We start from the raw sequence: 26,467 nt of genomic DNA on the forward strand, positions 1-26,467 counted from the left end.
ACAACAAAAAGCCAGGCTGAGAGCTGGGAGGAAGGGAGGAACTTCTGATGTGCTGCTGCTGCTGCAGCATTCTGCAGTTCCCAGTGTCTCCTCCCGCAGCCAGAGCACTGATAACACACAGGGGAGGAGAATTCTGTTTGTGTGACCTCTCCTGCAGGAAACCTCTGCTCCCAGGGCATGGTGGCTGTGCCCAGCCAGCCCAGCAGCAAACCCAGGAGCCTGAGATGCTGCAGCACTGAGGCTGCAGGAACCGCTAGAAAGTCAAGGTATCTCTAGAAATTCCAGGTATCTCTAGAAATTCCAGGTATCTCTGGAAATTCAAGACATCTCTCAAAATTCAAACATCTCTAGAAATTCAATGGTATCAAAACATCATTTGGCCCCAGGTGTTGAAGCTCTGTGCTGGTGGTGGGACAGCTTTTCCAGGGAAGCCCCGGGGAGTTGTCTCCCCCTTTCCTGCTTCTCCCTGCCCCAAGGTTGCCATGGCAAAAGGGTTTTTGAATAAACAGCATTTTCCTGGAGATCAAAGCAGGGGTTGCTGCTCCGTGCAGGTAACCCTGCCTGCCTGGGCCTTTTGGGGAATGGCTCATTTAACCAGCTCAGGGTTTCTCCTGTGTGGGTACAGACTCCCACAGCTGGCACAGACACTCCAGCTCTGTGCTGCTCTTTGTGCTCACATTAAGAAAGCCCTTTGCATTTGCTGTGGGCAGGCCCTGACCTGCCCAGCCAGGCACTTTTGGGATTGCTCCCCCTTTGATATGGATGTTGACTGGAGATTTGGGCATTCTTGAAAATCCTGTAGCATAAAGAAATGCTCATTATCCCATGCACTCGACTGCTGGGCTATGTAAAGCATCTGCAGCCTCTGAGGCTGGCAATACCTTTGCTTTAAAACAAGCAGAAAAGGGAGCTGGTAGCAGGCTCAGATTCCCCTCAGTTTTCCTTAGCAGAGGGAGGTTATCACAACTTGCAGGGATGTCTTGCAGGGTGAGCAGCCTGAGCTTGGCTGAATGCCCGTGGGGATGTGTTTGTGTGAATGCTGCACCAGAGCAAGGCTCTCCAAGCTGCTCCTCTCCATTCCCCGAGGAATCTCGTGGCTCTTTGTGTCCCTTTAAAGCTCCACTTGGCAGCAGAGCTGCAGCCCTTCCTACTTGGCCTCCTGCTCCTGGAGCTTTGTACCAAACTTCCCCCAGAAGTTGTTGAACTTTGTTGTTTGAGCTGGCGGGACTCGAGCACAGCCCAGGGAAAGCCCAGGAAAACAAAGAGATCCCAAACTCTGCTGAACAGCTCACCAGAGGAGCAGCAATCCCTCCCCTTCCTCAGGAACATAAATCCCAGTCCCTGTGGGATCTGGCAGGGCTGGGGAGCTGCTGCAGGATCAGCCCCGCTGGGAACAGCAGCACTGAGGGGGTGGGGTTGGCTGGACCGGTTTCCAAATTCCTACCAGTCCAGAATTCGGGCAGAACTGCAAAACACCCCCAGGAGCTCCAGCAGGGTGGGTAGGAGAGGAGCAGGTGTGGGCAGAGAGCAGCAGGGCACTGCCTGGCCCTGGGAATGCAGCAGGGACATCACAGTGTCCCCTCCCTGGCCTCAGGGGCAGCTCCTCAGCTCGGCCAGAGCTGCAAAGTGGAAAAAGTGATGCAGCCCAGTGGGGTTTTGGCGCTTTGCTGCATTTCCTGGGTCAGCAGTTTGCTGCTCAGAGCAGCACAGTTGAAGTGGGTGATCACTCCTGCTCCAGCTTTGGGGCTGTGTCTCTGCCAGCTGGGATGAGATGGGTCAGATCTCTGGTGGCATCTCCTTCCCTTCTCTCTGCCTGGCCATTCCCAAAGGTCTGGAGGGAATGAATGCTCTGGGTCAGATCTCTGGTGACATCTCCTTCCCTTCTCTCTGCCTGGCCATTCCCAAAGGTCTGGAGGAAATGAATGCTCTGGGTCAGATCTCTGGTGGCATCTCCTTCCCTTCTCTCTGCCTGGCCATTCCCAAAGGTCTGGAGGTGTAAATCTTCTTCTGTTGGAAATCTGGGCAGCAAGTTCCCCCTCTGTGCTGTGAACGTGAGCTTCAGCATTCAGCCTCCTGGCAAGTGACCCTAAATCCTATTCTGGGTAAAACTAGGGGGTTTCCCTTAAAACAGAGAGAAACCCGATGATTTTTAGCAACCCCCAAAATGATTTATGTATCAGGCAAATTGCCACAGCCCAGGTGAGTTCAGGAGTGCTCCTGCAGGTACCAACAGGACAGCCTAAAGGAGAACAGAAACCTTTGTCTGCCACCCTTTGCACAGGATAACGTTGCATGAAGAGGTTATTGAGGTAATAATTCCTTGTGATTGCACAGCCTTGTCATCTGCACACCCTGGAAGGCTTCAGAAAAGGCCTGGTGTCATTATCCTGGCTCTGAGAGTGAAGGCACAGACAGGGATTTGCCTAAAGTTTCCCCAAGGGTAAATGGCACTTGGGAATGAGTGCTGGGTGCTCGGTCCCAGTGCAGGGCTGGAACGTGAGGCTGGAGCTTCATGAAAAGAAAAGCAGAGCAGACAAGAAGCCTTGTAGGCAAATCAGCTTTCAAAGCACCTGAAAACTTTGTTTAGGACTGAATTGCAATGAGCCACGTTCCCACTTGGCTGGATCTCCCAGGGAATGCTAAGGAGCAGGGTTTGCATAGACAGGAATATTCATGAACTCCCTGTGGATAGGAGACAGTGCCTTGAAACCCAGCTTCAGCAAGGAGGGATAGCTTGCAGGTTTAAACTTTATTCTGTGTCAGATATAGCCTGAAAGTTGTCATTTGCAGGGAGGGAGGGATGTCCTTTTGCAGACCTCGTGGCCTGGAGTGATCCATTGACTTCAAAGCCCTCACTGGAACTGTTCAACAGCAACACTCAGGGTTGTGTGATGGATCCAGGCACCCTGTGCTGGAAATTGGGCATGATTAGGAAAAGTAGTTGTTGTTTCTAAAAAGCCCTGGAACCGTTAGACAGCAACACTCAGGTTGTGTGGTGGATCCAGGCACCCTGTGCTGGAAATTGGGCATGATTAGGAAAAGTAGTTGTTGTTTCTAAAAAGCCCTGGAACTGTTAACCAGCAACACTCAGGTTGTGTGGTGGATCCAGGCACCTCGTGCTGGAAATTGAGGTTGATTAGGACAAGGGGTTGTTTCTAAAAAGCCCTGGAATTGTTAACCAGCAAGACTCAGGTTGTGTGGTGGATCCATGCACGTCATGCTGGGAATTTGGGGATGATTAGGACAAGGGCTTGTTGTTTCTAGGGAGATGCCAAGCAGGAATGGAAAACTCCTCAAGCCCTTTGCCAGCCCTTCAGTGCATTGTTCTCCTCCTGGCCAGGTGAGGCTCTGGGGCTGTGCTGGAACTGCTGAATCCATAAAAGCCACCAGGAAACTTGTGCTGGGTCAAACTCCAGCTCTGCCAGTGAGCTTTGCCCTCTGAGATGCCTCATCTCCCTCAGATGCTGACACAGGGCACTTGGGGCATCTTCCCACTGGAGCAGCAACTTCTTCCTTTTTGCTATTTATATCTGAAACGATTCTTGGAGTTTTGCTTCCCATCCCGTAACAAAGTGAACTTAGTGGCCTCCAAATGCTGATAACTTGGTGAGAAAAGGGATCCCACTCACAGCCCTCCGAGCAGCACAAGGAGCTTTTTGCAACATCAAAACCATTTGGTTGAACTCAAAGGAGTTTCAATTTGTGCTGCCAACATTGCAGTAGGGATGGGAATGTTTCTGCCATCTGTGGGGGGCAGTCCAAGGAAACATTTTGTCATCTTGCAGTGATTTAAATGTGCAGAACTCATCCCTAGTTTCCTTCAGATCAGCAGGGAGCCCTGCACTTTGCCAGGAATATTGACTTTGTTCTCCATAAAGTTTTCTTACTCTGAAACTCCCTAAACTTTGTGTCCCTTGTTTCCTGCCCTGCATCGTCTTCCCCCCACCCTTTATGGGGACAACATTTTTTCATTTCTGATTTCAAATATTTTTCTCTGTAGGTTATTTTGTCCAGAAAAGGGGGGCAGAAAAGGTTTATTATATTTAAAGTCTGTGAATGGTGTCCTTGTCCGTGAGGGAAAATTGGCAAGCTTGGAGCCTTCTCTTACAGAGAGGGAATTATTTCACTTCCACCTACAGCATATTTGCCATGTCAGGCCAGCTTTTGACATTTGTGCTGCTCTGGGGCAGCCAAGAGGCTTTTGGCGGCTTCTGGATTGTTCTGTGCCCTCTCTGTGGCTGCTGAGGGCTGGCTGCAGCTGGAGCTGGTGGCTTTTGCAGATCACAGTGGCCTTTGGGTGTTGTCCCCTTTTGTCTTGGTGCTGCTCTCGTCTCGTGGTGTCGCAGACATCTTTTATGAAAAATCCTTCTTTTAGGATTTTTCCTTCTGAGAAGCTGAGAGGCCTCAGGAACAAAATGTAAACATTGATTATCTGCTGCTGTGGAATGCAACAGGTGCATCTGGGATTGATCCATGTTGGTTGTTTCTAATTAATGGCCAATCACAGTCAGCTGGCTGGGACAGAGAATCTGAGACAGAGCCTTTGTTATCATTCTTTGCTATTCTATTCTTAGCCAGCCTTCTGATGAAATCCTTTCTTCTATTCTTTTAGTACAGTTTTAATGTAATATATATCATAAAATAATAAATCAGCCTTCTGAAACATGGAGTCAGATCCTCGTCTCTCCCCTCAACCTGAGACCCCTGTGAACACCGTCACATCATGGGGCTCCAGGAATGAGCCTGGGATGGATTTTGTGGTTCAGCCCCCAGCAGAGAGCAGGAGCAGCTCAGCCTGGCTCTGGGTGAGCCTGTCTGGTGGAGCAGTGATTTCCACCTGGGTGATTTCCAGATTGGAGCAGGGCTTGGCAAAGGAGTGTCCCAGCTGGCCCCAGCCCTGCTGCACTGCAGGGACACCACAGGGACACCCCAGTGCTCCCTGGCATGCAGAGGAAGGAGCCAGATGTGCCCACAGGGGTGCCCAGCAGGGCTTTCCTGGCACCACCACCCACTTACAGGAAAAGCAGCCAGGAATCCTTCACATTCAGCAGAAACACAGCAAAGGGAGAAGGGAAAGAGCCCGAGGAGCTGGGGGGCCCTGGCTGCTGCAGCTGTGCTGGTGCTGCACACAGGGGTGAGCTGTGGGTGTGAGGGTGGCAGTGAGAGGGGCACAGAACAGGTACAGGCACTGCCAGCTGCAAACCCCTCTGCTCCTGGAGCTTTGGGCCAATTCCCTGCTCTGGATGCTGAGAAGGTGTGCCAGGTGTGATGGGTGGCAGTGAGAGGGGCACAGAGCAGAAACAGGCACTGCCAGCTGCAAACCCCCTCTGCTCCTGGAGCTCTGTGCCAGCTCCACATCTGGATGGAGAGAAGGTGGCCCAGGTGTGATGGGTGGCAGGAGGGAACCTGCAGCTCTCTCTGCAAGTGCAGCACGGTTTCCTTTATCAGGTTTGGTTTCTCTTATCTCCGCAGCCCTGTGTGGCAGCACAAGTCTGTGCTTGGGGTGCTTTCCACTGTGGGTGACAAGGACACCTCAGAGCCGGCCCAGAAACGTGGCAGGGCCACGCGGGTGCAGCAGGATGCTGTGGCTTCCACACAAACACAGAGGGCCCCACTGCTGCAGCCTGGGAGGAAATGGTGAGGGCTGGAGCTGTGCTCAGCTCCTGGGCCAGGCTGGGGGGGTCTGGGGGCATGGCAGGGCCCTGTGCCCACTGGGGGCTGCAGGTCTTGTCACAGTGTCACAGAATCACCTGAGGGTACCCTGAGCTGGAAGGGACCCACCAGGATCACCAAAGTCCAGCTCTGACCCTGCACTGGGACCCCAAGTTAAAACTAACTTGTTAAGACAGATAAAACCCAAAATCTGAGATGTCCCCAGAGCCAGCCTGGACAATCCCAACCCCTGCAATCTCCCACCATGTGAGAGAAGGTGGGGCAGATGGGATGGGTGGCAACCTGACAGCTTTTCCTTCCCCAGCTCTCTCTCCATGTGCTCCAACCCTCCCATTTCCCCCTCCTGCCCACACAACGATCCCACAAAGGATGGGCAGAGGGGTCTGAACCCTTTCCATGACCTCCTGAAGGCAATTAAGGAATCTTAATGAGATTCCTGACTTGCTGCAGGGCTGCACTGCAGACCCAGCACAGCATTTCCCCATAACCCCATGTGTGTTCACAGATATTCAGAACACCAACGGGGAACAAATCCCCCCCCACAGGGATGGCTTTTGCTTTCCACCCCCTGGCCCCTCCTGCCTGCCAGGGAAGGTTTGTGGGCACTGCCCTCGGGTGAGTAAGAGCCAAACCCTGCTGGGGCCAGCAGCTGTCCCACCCTTGGCCACTGGGCACTGTTTGGTGCCATTATCTCTCCAGATAAGCTTTGCGTGTGTGGTTTTGCTCTTTGTTTTAGCCATGGAGAAAGTTCCAGACATGCCCAGAAGGCAGGAGCTGTCCTGCCCATGGTGGCAGGAGTGAGCTGGGGCTCGGTGCCACCTCGGGGGCACCTGGGCACGAGAGGCTGCTCCTTGGTTTTTGTCACCCAAAATGCCTCCAGATCCTGCTGTGGTGAGCACAGGGTCAAGATGAGCCATGGGAAAAATCGAGGTGACCACCATTTAACTTGAGTGGATTTTCTCTTATGAATTTCAGTTTAACGTTGCCCGTTGCAAAGGCTTTTTGGAAAGGAAAGCTTTTGTGGTGTCTGCATGCAGAGCTCTGTGTTTTTGTTTTGTTTCACATGTTTTATTGAAACCGTCACAAAGGTTTTCACAGGTAGTGACCGCAAGTTCCTTTCTATTTCAGCCCAAATCTGTTCTGTGTGTGCAGCCAGGGCATCCCCTGGAGCTGGGATTGAATGAGCCCAGGGGGTTCTGAGCCCCTTGGCTGGGGCTGATTTGGGGCTGGGGGCTCTGTCTGTGCCTGTCACTCAGATAACTCAGAAATTGAGCTAAATGTGATTTTCGGGGTGGTTTTATGGACTGGAAGCCAAAACATGGATGGTGGATTTGTAGGAGCTTTGATGTGGCACAGGAACCCTGTGTCCCCCCAGCTGCCTGGGCTGAGGAAGTGCCTGGATTTCCTGGGACAATGATTTCCTCCGCACAAAAATCCTGGAAGCCCCTGGGTTTGTTGTGCACAGGAAATCATTAGGAACAGGATGTTTGCTGCCTGCACACCCACAGGGCCCCGAGCAGCATCAGGAGGAGGAGCTGTGGGTGCTCCCAGCCCTCACACAGCTGCTGCTGTCACCTCCATGGCAGAGCCCTCTCCGGGCTGGCCCTGCTCCTGAAGGAAGTGTGGACGATCTGGGACATTGCCAGCTCTGTTTGTTTAAATTGCATTTTGGGGCTGAAACCAGCTCGTTGTTTTTTTAGCTGCTCTGGCCACACCCACAATTATTCTTTGGCATCTCTGCTCTTGTTGAAAATGCACATTTGGGAGTTGAAAGTGCATATTTGGGAGTTGCAAATGCCCATTTGGGAGTTGAAAATGCCCATTTGGGAGTTGAAAATGCCCATTTGGAAGTCTCCCAGTGCCCAGCTGCATTCTGCTGTGCCTGGACGCGCACGCAGGGTCACGCTGCTCCAGAGGGACTGGTGCTGCTCATTTCCTCATTGCCAGCTGCAAACCTGGCTGGAATTTTGTGAGGTTTGCTCTGAGCAGCCCAGGAAGGGCTGGTGGCCACTGCTGGTTTATCCTGCTCTGATGAATGTGGTGAGGAACACCACGAAAACAATGGGTGGGAATTCTGCTCCTGGGGATGTTTGGGGTGGCAGTGGGGCAGTTCTGTGCCTGGGGACAATTCCTGCCTTTCCATGTGCTCAGGAAGCTGCTGGTGCTCTGGTTCAAGGCATTAAACAACAACCAAGTGTTGGTATGTCCCATTGATGCTCTGCTGGCCCCATCTCTCCTGTCAGGATTCACCTGCATGGGTGGTCATTGGTTCTCCTGCTTTGGAAGGGGTTCTGCTGTCTTATTCCCAAATATTTCTCCTCACCTGCCTGTTTCATCCCTGGCCCTGGTTATTCTCCTCCGGTGGTGCCTCTGTCACCCCTGGCCAGGCTTGTCCCCTCAGTTTGTCCCTCTCTGGCTCCTTGGCCCTGGGCTGATTGTCCAAAGCAGTTCCAGCTTTGCTGCAGCCCTGTCCTGCTCCTGCTCCCCATTGTCCCCAGGCAGGGGATCTCAGGGGTGGGATGTGGCTCTCCTGGAGCTGCAGGATCAATCCATGAGAAATGGAGCCTGAACCTTCTTCCCTGAGCTCCTGGGTCTGTGTTTGGAGCTGCTCTGAGTGATGTGACCCCCGTGGATGGGTTTAGAGAGCTGAGCTGTAAACAGTGCTCAGGGCTGTCCTCAGAGTCACCTCTGGCATTTCAGCACTCTGTGTCACCTCCACGAGGAGCAGAGCTGCTTGGAGAGGTGAAGCACCTCTTGTAATCCCTGGCTGCTTGAAATTGTAATCAGTTGGTCTGAGCAGCCCCAGAGGGGAGCAGGGAATGGCTGAGCCTGTGCAGAGCTCAGGGGAGAGGATCTGCATCCCTGAGGTGCTGGGGACAACTCATGGCAAGCAGATGTGTGGCACTGGCAGGGCTCTGCACGTCCCTGGGGAAAAGGCAGCATCTGGGGAATGTGCTCTCCCTGTTTACTGACACGCTTTCCCCTCAAACTGCTCCAAATCCGAGAGCAACGAACTGCTGAGCAATGTGGGGAAATAAAAACAGCTAAAAGCCCTTCCCTAAAGGCACGAGAGCCCTCCCCATCCCTCCCTTGGCAGGGAAAGCCCTTTCTGAAGCCTCTGAGCCACGTCAGCTCGCAGCTATGGCAGTCATCCCACCCTGCTGGCAGCGCTGCCCTCCGAGCCAGGGGAGGGATGGCAACGGGGGCAGCCCCGAACCCTGAGGCTGTGCTGGGGTGGGCACCGGGCACGGGGTGCTGGGGGTGCCCCAGCCCCGGGAGGGTCCCTGGGAGCCGGGCAGGGGGTGGCACCTGGGCAGGGGGTGGCACCTGACAGAGGGTGGCACCTGGGCAGAGGGTGGCACCTGACAGAGGGTGGCACCTGGCAGAAGGTGGCACCTGGCAGAGGGTGGCACCTGCCCCCGGGGCTGGGAGCTCCTCGCAGTGCCCAAGGGGAGCTCTCACAGCTGGGCAGGGAATCAGGGAATCCAACCCAGCTCTGCTCCTCTGATCTCCCCTTGCCCAGTGGGACCCAGCCTGGCTTTAACCCTCTCTTTGCCCCCCCAGATCATGATCGAGTTCTGCCCGGGCGGGGCCGTGGATGCCACCATGCTGGGTGAGTGCAGCTGTGCCCAATCATAATATAATATAATATAATATAATATAATATAATATAATATAATATAATATAATATAATATAATATAATATAATATAATATAATATAATATAATATAATATAATATAATATAATATAATATAATATACTTTTCAATATATTATTTTAATATATAATATATTATAATATATTAAATATATATTATATATATTTATATTATATATTATATAAATTAATATATTATATTATTATCATCATATTAATATAAATTAATATCTGGTATTATTATATATAGCTGTATTAATGTATTGATACATTAAATCTATATTATAATATATATTGAATATATATATTATATATTCAATATAATATGATATGCTATTATATAATATAATATTATATGCTATAATATGCTATAATATGATATAATATAATATAATATAATATAATATAATATAATATAATATATTCAGATTAAGAATGAATCTGACTCCATGTTCCTCTGAGAACATGAAGTCAGATTAATTCCTTCCAGCCATGGGGGACCCCGGAACATACCACACCTGAGTGTGGTGGCATTGAGGGATGCTCTCTGCTCCTCAGCAGGGAGGTCACTCCTGTCCCTGTGAGCAGCAGAAATGGAATCACTGAATCACAGAGCATTCCCAGCAGCTCCAGGAGGTGGAAATCCTGCTGCAAGTGCTGGTTTAGGAATAAATCACCTTTACAAGCTGATTTCCATCATCCCCCGCTGCTCTGGCACAGGGACAGTGTCTTTGCCACGCCCTGCTGGGTGACCTGGCCCTTCCTGCTGCTCAGGTGAGCATCCCCTGATCCCTGTCCTGTGTGACCCCCTGTCCCTCCCTGCAGAGCTGGACAGGGCCCTGACTGAGCCCCAGATCCAGGTGATCTGCCGCCAGATGTTGGAAGCTCTGCACTACCTGCACAGCAAGAGGATCATCCACAGGGACCTGAAGGCTGGCAACGTGCTCCTCACCCAGGATGGGGACATCAAGCTGGGTGAGTCAGTGCCTGGCACCTCCCCAGGGACAGCTGGAGCTGGATCTGTCAGGTTTGGATGTCCCTGAGTGTCACTGTCATATTTTCTGAAAAATCCCTTCACCAGGATTTCTGCTCCTGGGAAGCTGAGAAGCCTCAGAGAAAAATGAAAACAATAATTATCTGATTTGCTTCTCCTGTGTTTTGCTGCTTTGGAGTGTTGTTGGACATTGTTTACCAACAGGTGGTTGTTTCATTGTTTTCACGTGAATTGTTTTGACTCAATGACCAATCACAGCCAGCTGTGTTGGGACTCTGGAAGGGTTTTCATTATCATTCTTTGTAGCCTTCTGTCTGTATCCTCTCTCTATTCTTTAGTATAGTTTAGTATAGTAATATCATATCATATCATATACTATACTATAATATAATGTAATGTAATATAATATAATATAATATAATATAATATAATATAATATAATATAATATAATATAATATAATATAATATAATATAATATAATATAATATAATATAATATAATACATTTTAATATAATATTATATAATATATTTTTAATATAATGCAATATATTAGCCTTCTAAGAAAATGGAGTCAGATTCATTCCTTCCTGCCACAGGGACCCCAGAAAATACCACCCCTGAGTGTTGGTGTTGGGATTGAGGGATGCTCTCTGCTGCCCAGCAGGAGCAGCAGCACAAGGAGGGGAAGGTTTTGTTCCAGGGAAAGGCAAATGGAGCTGCAGCCCCCAGGGCACAGCCAGCTCAGCCCCCCGATGGATTTTTCCTCCCTGAATTTATTTAATCCCTCTCTGAACCCGATTTCTGTGGGTTTTGGCCTGCTGAGCATCCTGAGCAGGGGGTGCCAGCTGGCAGGGCTGGGAGCTGGAGGAATTCCTCTTATCTGCACAGCAGCCTTGGTGGTGACAGGGGCAGCCTTGCCAGAGGGTTCCTTTGCCAGCTCTGGAGTTCAGCTGGCACCCAACGAGTGCTGCTGAGGGAGGAGAGGCTGGGTTTGTGTGCAGGACAGGCAGGGACACCCTGAGCTCGGGCTGGGGATGGGTGACAGCTCCTCCAGCTGCCCCCAGGGCTGTCCCAGAGAGCAAACCCACTGTGTGGGCTCTGAACCCCCTCCAGGTCTGACCAACTTAACCTGGGCTGAGCTCACAAGGGACAAATCAGGGACAGAAGGAATGGAACAGCAATTTGGTTTTTCTGCTCTAAAATCAGGCTTTTTGCTAGGAAATAGGTCCTGAAATCTGCTGTGGATGAATGTAGCACATTGGTTTTTCTGCTCTAAAAATCAGGCTTTTTGCAAGGAAATAAATCCTGAAATCTGCTATGGAGGTATGGAATAGCACATTGGTTTTTCTGCTCTAAAATCAGGCTTTTTGCTAGGAAATAATCCTGAAATCTGCTATGGAGGAATGAAACAGCAATTCAGTTTTTCTGCTCTAAAATCAGACTTTTTGCTAGGAAATAATCCTGAAATCTGCCATGGAGCTGCTTTTTTCCATTTCCTCACAGACATGTAGGGTTTGGCAGGAGGGGGTTGTGCCTGTTTTATAGCACATGGGAGAGGAAAATCCCGGGGGTCATGTTCCCCAAACCGGGTTGAGTTCCTGATGCTCAGCTCAGAGGACACAGCCCATGGCATCAGTGTGTGCTGTTTGCTCTCCAGTCTGTGTCTCAGCCAAGTGTGCTAACTCAGAAGGCTTTTCCAGCTTCCCTCCAGCCTCTAATGTTACTGCTCTTTGCAGCTGACTTTGGAGTGTCTGCCAAGAACATGAAAACCCTGCAGAAGCGAGACTCCTTCATCGGGACCCCTTACTGGTGAGTGCCCTGCTCGTGGAGGGCTTCACTCCTGAAAATCAGCTTTGCTCTGGAGCTCTGGGGGGTGTTGGGCCACTCTGCTTTAGGGTGGGAGGATCTGAATGAGGATTCTTGGCCGTTTTCTTGCACATTTCAAGGGTTTTCCTTGAGCAGGGCTGTGAGAGCTCTGTGTGCTGCAGAGGGGTCACAGCGCTCCAGGCTTGCAGCGAGGGTCACACGAGTGTGCTCTCCCCATCCCGGGGGTGACATGGGCTTTGAAGCCACTCCAAGCGCATGGGAACGAGGCCCTGCCCCAGAAACACAACCTCTAAATCACCCAGCTTGCTGGAGGAGTGGAACTGCCGGGATTAATTGATGCTCTGAGGCAACATCCGCGCCAGATGTCAACGGCCTGGGGGTTTTCTGTGGAGCAAGGAGGGGGCTGCACCCCGTGGAAAAGATGCTGAAACCCAGGGCTGGGGGGGAAAGCTGTGTTTCCTGCAGCTCTGGGAGGAACAGCTGTGTTTCCTGCAGCCCTGTGGGTTATTTGTGGGCGTGGGTTATTTGTGGGTTATTTAACTGCTGCTGCCCTGCCCCTCACAGGATGGCCCCGGAGGTGGTGATGTGTGAGACCATGAAGGACACTCCCTACGACTACAAGGCTGACATCTGGTCCCTGGGCATCACCCTGATCGAGATGGCCCAGATTGAGCCGCCCCACCACGAGCTGAACCCCATGAGGGTCCTGCTGAAGATCGCCAAGTCCGACCCGCCCACGCTCAGCTGCCCCTCCAAATGGTGAGGGGGCACCTCCCAGCTCTCACACGGAGAAAAACCAGTTGGTTTTAGCAGTTTTCTTGCATTTGGGTGGGGGTTTAGCTGTTTTCCAGTTCCAGCTGTGTGCAGGGGGCTGGGAAGGCAGTGCTGGCTGAGGGCTGGATGCTCACACTGTGCTCACAGGGTCCAGGCAGCACAGGGAGAGCTGCTGCTCACCCACAGAGCCCCCAGAACCAGAGAGCTCCTGCTCACCCACAGACCACCCCAAAAAACAGGGGTGACCCCTTGGCTGTTCTCAGAGCAACCCGTGTGTATGAAAGGCAGATTTTTCTCTAAAGCTGGAGATGACCGTGAGCTCCAGAATTGCTTTCCCTGAAGTCTGGAAAGCCACTTCTGCATGTAAAAGAAAATTACCCAGTTAATTTAAAGAAAACAAGCCACTAATTTTCATTTATTTATTTATTTATTTTATTAATTTACTTATTTCTAAATTATAAAAGCTGCAGCAGGTCAGCCAGCAGCCGATGTCTGGCAGAGCCCTGGAGTCACAGCCCTGTCACAGCACTGTTACAGTCATTGTCACAGGCAGCAGCCAGGGTGGGAGCTGCCTCTGGAGCTGCCCAGGAGTGACACCTCTGCTGCTCAGAGCTGCACTTTGCAGGCTGAGGGTGCCCTCCTATGGGGCTCCTGCTCCTTCACAGCCACTCGTGCCCACTGGATGGCTCCTTGTCCCCAGGCAGCTCCTGCTACCATGGGCTCCTTTGGGGACAGCTGCCGTGTCCTGCCTGTGCCTGGGGCTCAGTCCCCACCATCTGCTGCCAGCACAGGAAAAGGCAAAACCTGGTCCCTGCCCTGGCCCTGGTGCTGCTTCTCATACAAATAATCAGAATTACTGAGCACAGGGTTTCCCATGGGAGCAAAATGCTGATTGTGGCCAGTTGCAAGCTGGGGCAGAACCTGCTGAGGGATCAAGCTGATCCCTCTGCTATTTGGGGCCTTTCCTGTGCTGGGTTTCTCACCACCAGCTGTGTTTGAAGGTCCCTGGAGTTCAGAGATTTCCTGAAGAAGGCGCTGGACAAGAACCCAGAGACCCGGCCCAGTGCTGCCCAGCTGCTGGAGGTAGGGCCAGACCAGAGACCCCAGACTGGATTCTGATTATTTCTGTCTTGTTTAGAAAGTTAACAGCACTTTTCAGCCATTAAAACTCTCCAAAAAGGATCAGCAATGTTTTCCCCCTTTGGAGCAACCTGCAGAGCCCCTGTGGACACCATGTGGAGCAGAAGCAGCTCCTGTAAACACCCCTGTGGCAGCCAGCTTGGGCTGTACCTGGTTAGCCCTGATTGAAACTCAATTCCTTTCCTCCTGTCCCTTCCCAAAATCGCAGCAAAAACTGGAAGCTGCTGTGAGCAGTGTGTTCCCACTGTGAGCACTGAGTGATCCCAGTGCTGTGGGCACTGACTGATTCCAGCCCCATTCCAATTTAACCTCCCCCAGGCTCTCTTTGTCCCAGGGATCCTGCCCTGCTCCTGGTGACATTCTGTGGGCAGATGTCCCTTGTCTAAATCCCACTGCTGCTTTTTTGGTGGGGGGAATTGCTGCCATAAAGCAGCTTTGGGGAGCGCCTGAGGTTCAGTGTGCCCTGAACCTCACCCCAGTTCTCTCCTGTGAATTCCTCTGGGGGTAAATCCCAGTGACACTGCAAGGAACTACCCCCTCAGGTCTCTGAAAGCCCAAAGTCCTCCTTGGGCTCACAGGGTGTGACTTGGGCCAGCTGACACTGTCCCTGTGCTTGGTTTTCAGCATCCCTTTGTCAGCAAGGTCACCAGCAACAGGGCCCTGCGGGAGCTGGTGGCCGAGGCCAAGGCTGAGGTGATGGAGGAGATCGAGGACAGCCGGGATGAAGCAGAGGAGGATGACTCCTCCGAGTCTGCCTCGGTGAGCAGCTGGGGCTGTGCTGGGGGAAAGAACCTGGTGCTTTCTTCACCTTCCAAAAACTGGTTTGGGTCACATCAGGTGGAGGGGAAGTGGTTGATTAGCCAGGGAGGGGCTGGGTTGTGGTGGCTGCCAAGGGCATGGGGAAATAATGGTGCTCAGTGCCCACTCACAGGAGGGGCTCTGAAAAGTGGTTAACAAACAAAAGGAAAAGGGAAAATAAAAAGGGAAGTAAGCCCTGATGCAGGCTGGAGAAACTGGAGGGGAAGCAAAGGGTGGGAGCAGCACGTGGAGGGAGCTGGGCAGATCTGCCCCTGGGCTTGGCTCTTTGCAGGGGACATCTCAGAGCTGCTTGGGGACACATCTCAGCCTCCCTCCTCTGTCACAAAGGGAAGTGGCTCCTCCACAGTGGTGTTAGCCATGGGAAAATGAGTTATTGTGCAAATTCCTCATCTGCCTCTTAAGGATGTGCAGGTTCTGGGGCTTTTTCATTGCTCCTCTTCCTCCCCCCCAGGATCCCTGGGGCCACCAACCTGGGGCAGGATGGAAGCATCCCAGGGCAGACGTCCTAAAAGGGACATTCCTTCCCAGTTCAGTTCAGGGTGACCTTGCTGTGCCTTGTAGCCCTCGCAGTTGTGTTGAGTGGTGGTGCCAAACCCAACATCTGCCCTTGCCTGTCGTTGCAGCCCCCTGGGAAGCACAAGAGGGACTCCTCTGAGGTGAGCCAGCTGAGCTTTGATGGGGAGAAACCTCCAGACTCATCCTTGCCCAAAGCCCTGAACGGCTCCATGGGCACTGGCCGGGACACCACAGAGAGCCAGAGCCACAAAGCCTCAGACAAAGGGGTGAGCAGTGACAAACTGGAGAGCAAACACTCCACAAAACCCAGCTCGGCCCCCTCAGCCACCCAGGACAAGCCAGACATCATCCTGCAGCCAGGACACTTGGGAAACTCAACGGAGGGGAACAAGGAGCCCAGGCCAGGCAGGGAGCAGAGGAAGAGCCTTGGGGAGAGGAAGAGCATCGGGGAGGGGAAGAACATCGAGGAGAGGAAGAGCATTGAAGAGAAGAAGAGCATTGAAGAGAGGAAGAGCATCGGGGAGGGGAAGAGCCTTGAGGAGAGGAAGAGCCTTGAGGAGAGGAAGAGCATGGGGGATAGGAAGAGCATGGGGGAGAGGAAGAGCATGGTGGAGCGACCAGAGAGCGTTTTCCTGGAGAACTTCAGTGAGGAGAAGCTGGCCAATGGAAGCCTGGAGCCCCTGGGGCCATTCCCCCGCTCCAAAAGGGACTCAGACTCCGGCAGCACCTCGGCCTCCGAGAGCATGGACCTCACCATCTCCCTGTCTGCTGACCTGTCCCTCAACAGGGAGAGCGGCTCCATCTCCCTCAAGGTGAGAGTGCTGCCAGGGGGTGCTGGAGAGGGTTCAGCAGGGAGGAACCCTTCCCTAGGAAAAGCTCTCCAGGGTTTGTTTCCATGCTGCCTGTCCCAGCTGGGCTCAGGCCAGCACAGCATGCACAGCTGGGCTGAGCCGTGCCAGGGGGATGTGGCACGTCCTCAGGTGAAGGAGGAGCTCTTGGTGGAGCTGCTGAGGGTTCATGTGTCCTCTTCTGTGCCAGGCCACTGAAATCCAGGGGAAGTCTGATGTCTTGGGTCTATTTTGTGTGCAGTAACCACGCCATGACCCTGACTCGTCCTTGCTCAAGGGTGAAACCCCAAATGGGGCTCCCTAAACTTTATCCATAGTGCATCACTCTGCTGCTCTTCCTTGGCACTCCTGATCCCAGGGAAAAGCTCATCTGGGCCTGTGCCTCTCAGTTTTCCCAACACCTGACCTGGTTTGTGTCAGCAGGGACTGCACAAAGACCTCCCAGGCTTCTGGGCTTTTGCTAAAGCTTCCTGGAGGCTGGGAATGCTTGACCTGGAGCTGCCCAGGCCAGCAGGGCTTTGAGGAAGAGGCAAAATAACTGGAATGGTATTTGCTGAGCTCCAGGAGAAGAAATGCTGTGCCTTGAGGGGGGCAGAGGGAAGTGTTGCACAAGATCTTTGTCACGTTGCCCGCATGAGTGAGAAGTTCCCGGCACAGAAACGTGCCTGAAAACCTTTCTTGGCAAACCCTTCCCCACCTCCTGCTGGGAGCTGGAGAGCCAGCATCCCCCAGAGCAGCCTGCAATCCTAATGGCTGGAAATGTGATGCTCTTGCACAGGAATTTCCTCCTCCTCCTCCTCCTTTCCAGGACACCTGGAATCCTTGAAGAGGATGCCACACAGAGATTTGCTCTCTGAGTGGGTCCTTTAGAAGGGGAAAGGAGTTTTTTGGGTTTTTCAGGGGGTAAGCCATGTGAGGAAGGTGAGGAAGGGTCTTTGGGAGGTGGCTTAGGTTTGTTCAGGGTGGAAGTCCTGCTGCTCCATGGTTTGGTAGCCAGGCTGGATCTCCAAACTCACTGATGGTTTGTGCTCCGTGTGGTTTCCTTCTGTATGTTCCTCATGAATAACAGAGCGCTAGAATTGCTCTGAGGGCTCCAGTGCAGCTCTGAGGGCTCCAGTGCAGCTCTTGCAGCCCTGGGGAGCTGCTTCAGGGCCCTCCTCTCCCCCTGCCACCCCAGGACTCGCGGCTGCAGAAGAAGACCCTGAAGCGCACCCGCAAGTTCGTGGTGGACGGCGTGGAGGTGAGCGTCACCACCTCCAAGATCATCAGCGAGGACGAGAAGAAGGATGAAGAAATGAGGTTCCTCAGGCAAGTGGGGCACTGGGATGGGGGAGAAGCAGGGTTTCCTCTGTGTGAGCTAATCCAGTTAAAATCCTCTTTGTTGTCTTGGTCCCACTTGGGCAGGGGAAGGAGGGATTCAGCTCAAGATGCAGCAAGGCTGTGGCAAGGGGAGGTTTGTTGTGGCTGGCTCTGTCCTCTGGGGATGACTGAATGTGTCCCCAGGGCTGCAGATGCCTGGCTCAGTGGAAATTAGCTGGGAAATCTTCTCAAGATGTTCCTCTCGCTTTTGTTCTCAAATCTCCTCAGACTTCATTAACAGAATGGCCAAGGGAGTTGTAAACTCCTGGAGCATTATTTAATATTCATGGGTGTATCCTCCCTGCTTGATGACTCCTTTGCAGATCTTGCAGCCTTCAAACCTCCCTGACTTATCCTCAGAAAGAGGCGCTGCTGTTTCTAGCACTGAAATGAAAAGGCCCTTAAAATAATTAAAATACAAATTGTTTCATTTGATGCCCAATTCCAGGCTTCCTCATGCTGCTCTCAGGGACTCCCTGAGAGGATAATTTGTCCTAAACACTGTGTCCCTGTGGCTGCCTTATTCCTCAGCCCCAAGATCAGATTTATGTAAAAGCTCATTAGCAGAGCTCATTTACTGAGGTGCTTTTGGGTGGTTCCTGAGGTGCTTTTGGGTGAGCTGGATGAGGGGAGGGATGCAATGTCATCATAGATGGGTCAGAATTTGGGAAAACTGCCTTTTTTTCCACCCAAATATGAATAAGAACGGATACAGAGCACAGAGGCCAGGCCAGAGCAGTCCAGCTTGGGATTTGGGGAGCAGTGAGCACTAACCCAACTGGCACAATGGGTATGTGGGCTGCTGAGGGACACCAGTGCCTGCAGACCCCCCTCAGGAGCTTTGCCATGGCTCATTTGGGGAGCTGTGAATGCTAAAGGGCCCTACCTGTGGGAGCTGTGAATGCTAAAGGGCCAACCTGTGGGGGCTGGTGGTTTTCCAGCAGTTGCCATGAGCAGCATCCCATGCAGTGTCCCAGCAGCTGGAGCACATCAGGCAGCTGGGATCTCCCTCCTGCCTGTGCTCACAGCAGCCCAGGGTGCTCAGAGCTGTGGGCTGCAGTTTCCACTCCCTGCTGAAACACTCTGCTCGAGGATGTGCCCATCTCTGCCCTCTGAGCCTTCCTGACCCCGCACCTCTGTGTGCCCCTGCCCGCCGTGCCCCTCTGCAGGCGCCAGGAGCTGCGGGAGCTGCGTCTGCTGCAGAAGGAGGAGCACAGGAACCAGGCCCAGCTGAACAGCAAGCACCAGCTGCAGCAGGAGCAGATGCTGCGGCGCTTCGAGCAGGAGATGATGGTAGGAGGGCAGGGAGAGCCCTGGGAATCAGCTGGGAACCCAGGGGATGCTCTCCGGGTTGGAACAGCCTTGGGCATCATAGGAACCCCTTTGGGATGTGAAGCATGGATGGAGGATGGAGGTTTTGTGGGCATTAAGCACCCTGGGAAGCACTGGCAGCCTTTGCCTGGCAGGGTGTAGCAGGGAAAGGGTTGTTCTGGACTTTCTCTCTTTCATGATCTTTTCTTTGATGTCTGTTCATGGCTACTGTGAGAAACAGTTTATAGTGCTGTTGTAATTCACAGGGAAAAAAAAAAACTTTAAATAAGAAAGCAGCACGGCCTGAGTGTGACAGCAGGAAATCTGGCAAGGCTCTGGGTGTAAATTGAATAAACCGGCCTCACACATTTGGTCCCTTCTGTTGAAGCAAAATAATATTGTAGCTAATCACACAACGGTGTGGGTTGGAAGGGACCTTAAAGAACTTCTCCTTCCATTGCATGGGGGCAATGTTGGAGCACAGAGCTCCAAACCTGAGGTGCTGGTTGGAAATTTTGCTCCTCTGTGAAGAGGCTCAATGTGCTCCAAAGTTTGTGAGATGTTGGTTGGAAGTTCCCCTGCTCTGTAAAGAGGCTCAATGTTGGAGGACAGAGCTCCCAACGTTGAGAGGGGTTGGTTGGAAGTTTCCCTCCTCTGTAGAGAGGCTCAATGTTGGAGCACACAGCTCCAAACGTGAGGTGCTGGTTGGAAGTTTCCCTCCTTTCCAAAGAGGCTCAACCCAAGCAGGAACAACTCCCTGCCCCCTTTTATATTTTTCCTCTTTTCACTTTTCTTTTTAAACTTTCAGAAGGCAACAAAGCAGGAACCCTAACCCTAACCCTAACCTTTCCTGGGCAGGCCAAGAAGAAGTTCTACGACACGGAGCTGGAGAACCTGGAGAGGCAGCAGAAGCAGCAGATCGAGAGGATGGAGCAGGAGCACGGGCTGCGGCGGCGCGAGGAGGCCAAGCGCATCCGCCTGGAGCAGGAGCGCGACCACGCGCGCTTCCTCGAGCAGCTCAAGCAGATGAAGAAGGAGGTGAAGATTGGGGATGGGAGGGAGGGAAGGTGATGTCCCGCAGTTCTTTCTTCTTGGGAAGTTCGGCATTTCTCGTGGCAGAACGTAAGAGGAAAGCAGTTGGTGGTTTATGAGGAAAGTGTTGATTTTGGGTGGTTCCTGGGGTGGTTTTGGGTGATTTCTGAGGTGGTTTTGGGTGATTCCTGAGGTGCTCTTGGGTGATTCTTGGGAGCCTTTTGGATGATTCCTGAAGTGCTTTTGGGTGATTCCTGAGGTGATTTTGGGTGGTTCCTGAGGTGATTTTGGGTGGTTCCTGTTCCTGCTCTGCCTGCAGCAGGAGCGCGACCACACGCACTTCCTCAAGCAGCTCAAGCAGATGAAGAAGGAGGTGAAGATTGGGGATGGAAGGGCGGGAAGGTGATGTCCTGCACCTCTTTCTTCCTGGGAAGTTCAGCATTTCTCATGGCAGAACTTGAGACGGAAGCAGTTGGTGTTTTATGAGGAAAGTTCTGCTTTTGGGTGGTTCCTTAGGTGTTTTTTGGGTGGTTCTTGAGAGTCTTTTGGGCGATTCCTGAGGTGCTTTTGGGTGATTCCTGCGAGCCTTTTGGGTGATTCCTGAGCTGTTCAGTGACTCAAGGGAGGGTTGTTCCTGGCCTAAAGTGCCCTACAGGAAAATTTAATTTCCTCCCCACAGGTGAAGAACGAGGTTGAGAAGCTGCCACGGCAGCAGCGCAAAGGGAACCTGAAGGCGAAGATGGATGACTTCACCCAGAAAAAACAAACCATGGTGAGACTCAGGGAACATCCCCCAGCCCCAAAACTGGGAAATGTGCAGCAGAATAGAGCATCCTTCCTGCTGCAGGGACTGGCAGGTTCTGCAACACCAGCAGCTGCTTCCCAAGCTGCAGCAGAGGGAGAGCTCATGGTGGCACTGCTGGTTTGTTAACAGGAACAGGAGTTTTTGGCCAAGCAGAAGGAGGACCTGGAGCAGGCCATGAAGAACATCATTGCCCAGAACAAAAGAGAGATCTGTGACAAGGAGCGCGAGTGCCTCAACAAGAAGCAGCAGCTGATGAGAGGTGGGTGGCAAAGGCTGGGAGGGAGGGGAGGCAGTGCTGCAGCCATGGCTTTATCCAGCCCTGGCTCTTCCCACGCAGCAGATGCTGTGACAGAGCTGCAAGCTGCCAGGATGGGATGTGGAAAAAACCAGCCTTGCCAGGTCCTGTCTAAATGTTTAACAATAATAATACTTAGTGCTTTAATCTTCAAAGTGCTTTACAAATATGAACCAATTAGGCTTCATAATTGCAAGAAATCAGGTTCCAATATGGTTTGCAACCAGTTTCTCATGGAAAACAGGAGATGAATGGTCACCCCCAACATCTGCTGTGCTGTTGGTGTGCACAGAGGTCTCTCGAGCTTGGGACACTTTGTGTGACCAGGATGGGAGGCCAGGGTGGGTGATCTCCTGCTCCTGCTCCTCCCCACAGACCGAGAAGCTTCCATCTGGGATCTGGAGGAGCGTCAGCAGCAGGAGAAGCACCAGCTCATCAAGCAGCAACTGAAGGACCAGTATTTCCTCCAGAGGCACGAGCTGCTCAGGAAGCACGAGAAGGTGAAGGATTTACACCCTCCCACGCTGGTGTGGGCCAGCAAAGTGTCCAGGTGTCCTTGGGTGTTTCCCTTCCAGGATGAAAGGGAAGGGAATCACCAAGGCTGTGTGTTCAGTCCCTATATGGGCCATTCACTTAAGAGCTGGCCTCAATCCTTGTGGGTCCCTTCCAACCGAGAATATTCTGTAATTCTAAGGGTGGGTTGGGAGTTAAAGGGCTTGGTGATTATTAATGAAAAGGGACCAGAGTACAGCTGGTGTCAAGAAGGCAATGAAGCCTTCTTGCCTGGGACATGTGCTCTGTGTTCTGTGCATTTAACATGCAAGAAGTTGCGAATTCTGGGGGGAAGTTTTTCCCCCCAGAAAAATTTTCTGGAAATCTGCCACTGCCCAGGATTTGCCATGGTTTATTCCCAGAGCATGGAGTGAAGACTGGCACTTCCAGCCCTTCTCCTCTGCTATCCCAGCACGTTCATCCCCTCTTATCCCTTTGGAGTGTCACCAGCCAGCTCCAGGCTACTCCCAAATGTGCCCTCCAGCTGTGCCCGTTCTGCTCAGGGCTCTGGGGAGGCGACCCTCCCTCTGAGCCCCGTGTGCCTGCAGGAGAGGGAGCAGATGCAGCGCTACAACCAGCGCATGCTGGAGCAGCTGAAGGTGAGGCAGCAGCAGGAGAAGGCCCGGCTGCCCAAGATCCAGCGCAGCGAGGGCAAGACCCGCATGGCCATGTACAAGAAGAGCCTCCACATCCACTCCAGCGGCACTGCCTCCGAGCAGAGGGAGAAGATCAAACAGGTCAGGGCCTGAAGAGGCACCAGGAGTTGAGGCTTGGCTTGGTGAGGGGGGAGAAAGCTGCATTTTCCCAAATTGCTGTTTCCATATTCTAACTTACTGCTGGGTTGGAGGGCTCTGTTTTGTGGTGCTGCATGTGGTTTTCAGCGCTGCCTCCATCGTGACAAAGCAACACAAATATTTTCTTTGCTGTGCAATAATGGAAGCTGGGCTGGTCTCTCAGGCAGCCCCAGAGGCCAGGGCAATGCTGCCTACATGGGCACCTGCTTCTCTGTCTTCCAGTTTGCCCTGCAGGAGGAGAAGAGGCAGAAGGCAGAGCGGCTGCACCAGCAGCAGAAGCACGAGTCGCAGATGAAGGACATGCAGGCCCAGTGTGAGAGCAACACCAGCGAGCTCCAGCACCTCCAGGTACTCATCTCTCATGGCTTGGGCTGCCAGAGCTGCCTGTGCAGGGCTCAGCCTCTGCAGGAGTGCCTGCAGAGGACTCTCAGGGGTTGATGTCTCCTTGCTCTTGCCTTGAGAGGGTTTTGTTGCCGTGTCTGAACGTGGAGCTCAGAGCTCCGAATGTCTCTGCCCACAACAAGTCCTGTTTGACTGTAAGAAATAGATATAACTGAAGCTGATAAGCCAAGAAACACTAATAATGTATTACAATTAAGAAATAATTAGCTTCTGATTGTAATAGCATGAATTATAACGTCTGCATTGTCTCACCCTTCACATGAGACTGGAAATGGAATAAAAGTTTTTAAAACACCTCGCAGTTACCCCATCCCTAAGTCAGAAAAGAGCTTAATCCAACATTTGCTCACTGGCTGTACAGTTCCAGCTGCTGATGGCTGTTGTGTTTGCTGATGTGTTTTTAGAATGAGAAGTGTCACCTCCTGATTGAGCATGAAACGCAGAAGCTGAAGTCCCTGGATGAGAACCACAACCAGCACATGAAGGAGTGGAGGGACAAGCTGAGACCACGGAAGAAGGTGGGGCTGTGAGCAGGGTGTCCTGGCTGGCTGGAGGGGACAGTGCCCATAGCTCCAGAACCATCTCAAACCCTGCTCTTGTGTTGTTCTCTTTGCTCAAGGCCCTGGAGGATGAGCTGAACCAGAAGAAGCGTGAGCAGGAGATGTTCTTCAAGCTGAGCGAGGAGGCCGATGGACAGGTGCCAGTGTCGCCAACCAAACACGCCAAGTTCGTCCCCTTCAGCTCCTCAGAGAGCTTGTAACACCTGGCAGGCCACCAGCTGGGACTGGCCGTGTCCTCCTGGGCTGCAGGGACAGCTTGGACTGGGAAGAGCCTCTCACAGCCTCTTGCCACCACAGCCTGGGATAAACGTGGCCTCTGTGCTGAGGGACGCTGGCTGGAACTTGGGGTGGCTCTCCCAGGAGCTCCAGGCTGGGAATTGGGGCAGGAGCCTCTCTGGATTGCACTTGCACTGATGGCTGGATGCTTTTGGGGTGAGCCTGGTGCTCACTGGGTTTGTCAGCTCAGGCTGGAGCAGTGCCCGCTCTGATCGGGGGACACAGCCCCTGGGGCAGGGCTGTCACCTCCCTCTGCAGCCTGGCTGCTCCTGTCCCTGTCCTTTGTAAGGCCTGGCCTGGGGCACAGCAGCTCTGGCATTGTCTTAAACTCACCTTGGCCTTAGACTTACCCCTCTCCACCATGGCCCTTTTATTGCCACAGAGGGACACAGATTTGGGGTTTTTTGCCTAGGGAGGGCTGGGTTTTTTCTTTCCTCCTGCTCCCCACACAGCCTGTGCAGAAAGGGGCTGGATGTCCTCCCAAAGATGCTCCTGCTCTTCCTTTGCTGTGACCAGTGGCACAGAAATAAACACCACAGCCCCTCTGGCACTAACTGTGTTCTCAGAGGCCGGTCTGGGCTGGTTGCACTGCCCAGCTGTAGGTTCTGAGGCAGTGCAGGTGCAGAGGGGACATTGGGGACATCAGTCCTGCAGTGACACAGTGACTGTCACTGCCATGTGCCTTGGGGATGAGTGGGGTGAAGGGTGTTACAGCCAGAGCTCTCACATCACACAGCTGCTTCAGGCTGGATTTTCAGTCTTTCCTGCGTGGGGCCCTGTGGGTCAGGCAGAGGGTGATGTCTGCACAGCATCGCTGGGGAGGAGCACTGGGACAAGGGAAGAGGAGATGCAAACTGGGCTTGTTGCTCCCAGCACCTCCTTGTCCCCTGATGTCTCATCTCCCTGTGATGTGCCACAGCTTTTTTGGGTGTTTCTCCTGGCTGGGAGTCGTGGCAGAGGGGCAGAGCAGGTCCTCTGTCCTTTCTGTCCCCTCCTGGGGCACAAGGCAGGGCTTGGCTGAGCTTGGGTGGGATTGGGAGCACAGAGCTGGGGAGGGCTCAGGGACCTCACTGGCAGCACCTTCTTCTTTACACAACCCAAAGGTGTAAGGCAGCACTTAAGTATTTTTTTCTGGACAACAATGTTTGTTTTAGACCTGTTTCTTTAGCAAGAAAAAAAATATTCCTGCTTAAAAAGAAGAGAAAGAAAATCTAAGAAAAAAGTTGTTATTTTCAAGTCCCCTCTGTTGATTCACTGGCATTTCAGGGCAAGGTGGTATGCGATGTGCCTCACTTCTGGGTACTGGGCTGAAGGAGGCAGCCCCCAGGTCTTTAACTGTGGATCTGAGGGTTCATTTCCTACCCTTTTAGAGCCCCTAATCCATATTTATAAACTTCCTGCAGGCCGGCAAGGCTCTGTCTCTTTGGGCCATCCCAGGTTACCTCTGATTTCACAGCAGTCATGTCTCTGTGAGTGAACACAGGAAGGTTCCTGCCCCACCTCCAAAATGTGGATTGTGCCTTCCAGATGTGCTAACACCTGGCTGGGAGCTGATGGAAGGTTAATGAACACCGAGGGATGTTCTGAAATGGGACAAGGGCTGTCTGGAGATTGTATTCTGTGTTCTCTCCCTGGTGTGCCAGGCTCCAGTACCTGTCCCTACCTACAAGGGGGGCACATCATCTGCTGTCATGTTTACAGCATGGTTATCATTTTCCCTCCTTTCAAAAATGGATTTTGTTGTTGTTCCTGTTCAAAAGGAACCACAATTAAACCCAGCTTGCTTTTCAGGGAGGGGATGGGACACGATTTTAAAAATTGTGGCTTCGAATAAAAAGGGTTTTTTTTTAATATTTTGTAAAATATCTTCAGTGGGGCCACCACCATGATGTAAAGACTTCTCTAATAAAGTAACAAACTGAGAAACCTGGGCATGGGTCTGATCTTGTGCCTGCTTGCCAGCTGTGACCTCAGCTCAGCTTTGCTTCTGCTCTGGGTTTTGCTGACTGGGAGAAACTTCTGGCATTTGAGCTTTGCAAGGCTGGATGAAGGCGGGCTGGAGCCTCGGCTGCTGGGTGAGCTCAGTGCAGGCTCAGATGGTGCTGGGCTGACACTGCTCGGTCAGCAGCGAGTACTGCACCGAGAGCAAAGCATTTCTGCAGGCTCCTTTTCCTTTTCATTAACGCCAATCTCACACAAACCCTTCAATTCCTTTCAGTTCCCTTCAGTTCTCCCAAGGAGATGCCTCCCTGTCCCTCCCCATGCTCCCCTCTGCTCAGGAAGAGAAAAAAATTCATTTTCTCCTGGGAAGCTGAGAATCCCCAGAGAGGAATGAAAACCAAAATTATCTGATTGCTGCTCCTGCGTTTGCTGCTTTGGAGTATGTCTTGGACATTGTTTACCCACAGGTGAATGTTTGATTGGTTCCATGTGAATTGTTTTAAATTAATGACCAATCCTGGTCCAGCTGTGGAGAGGCTCTGAGGAGTAATGGGTTTTTATTATTCATTCTTGTTAAGCCTTCTGATGTATCCTTTCTCTTTCTTTAGTATAGTTTTAACATAACATAACATAACATAACATAACATAACATAACATAACATAACATAACATAACATAACATAACATAACATAACATAACATAAAACATAACATAACATAACATAACACATAACATAACATATCAGCCTTCTGAGGACCTGGAGTCAGATTCTCATCCCTCACGTCGTCCTGGGGACCCTCACAAACACCACACCCTTTGTTCCCTGCTCACAACTTTTATCCTGCTGCTTCCAATGACTCCTCCCAAGGAACTCGCATTAAATTAG

The 26,467-nt window shown here is 52.1% G+C and overlaps 1 protein-coding gene across 1 annotated transcript in view; it reads left to right on the forward strand.

Annotated features, from left to right (window-relative positions):
• The window catches only part of STK10 (serine/threonine kinase 10), a 41,529-nt gene extending 15,981 nt beyond the window's left edge, over window positions 1-25,548 (forward strand). Inside the window, exons 3-19 of the mRNA XM_058034674.1 lie at window positions 9,238-9,286; window positions 10,159-10,308; window positions 12,066-12,138; window positions 12,721-12,915; window positions 13,932-14,013; window positions 14,695-14,829; window positions 15,513-16,217; window positions 17,431-17,561; window positions 18,782-18,905; window positions 19,782-19,961; window positions 20,635-20,727; window positions 20,890-21,019; window positions 21,431-21,555; window positions 22,156-22,344; window positions 22,624-22,749; window positions 23,208-23,321; window positions 23,423-25,548. Coding sequence (XP_057890657.1) covers window positions 9,238-9,286; window positions 10,159-10,308; window positions 12,066-12,138; window positions 12,721-12,915; window positions 13,932-14,013; window positions 14,695-14,829; window positions 15,513-16,217; window positions 17,431-17,561; window positions 18,782-18,905; window positions 19,782-19,961; window positions 20,635-20,727; window positions 20,890-21,019; window positions 21,431-21,555; window positions 22,156-22,344; window positions 22,624-22,749; window positions 23,208-23,321; window positions 23,423-23,563 — 2,742 coding nt within the window. The 3' untranslated portion in view covers window positions 23,564-25,548. The remainder of the gene's footprint in view (window positions 1-9,237; window positions 9,287-10,158; window positions 10,309-12,065; window positions 12,139-12,720; window positions 12,916-13,931; window positions 14,014-14,694; window positions 14,830-15,512; window positions 16,218-17,430; window positions 17,562-18,781; window positions 18,906-19,781; window positions 19,962-20,634; window positions 20,728-20,889; window positions 21,020-21,430; window positions 21,556-22,155; window positions 22,345-22,623; window positions 22,750-23,207; window positions 23,322-23,422) is intronic.
• Window positions 25,549-26,467: the final 919 nt, after the last annotated feature.

The sequence above is a fragment of the Melospiza georgiana genome, chromosome 15 (assembly GCF_028018845.1).
Source record: "Melospiza georgiana isolate bMelGeo1 chromosome 15, bMelGeo1.pri, whole genome shotgun sequence".
NCBI lineage: Eukaryota > Metazoa > Chordata > Aves > Passeriformes > Passerellidae > Melospiza > Melospiza georgiana.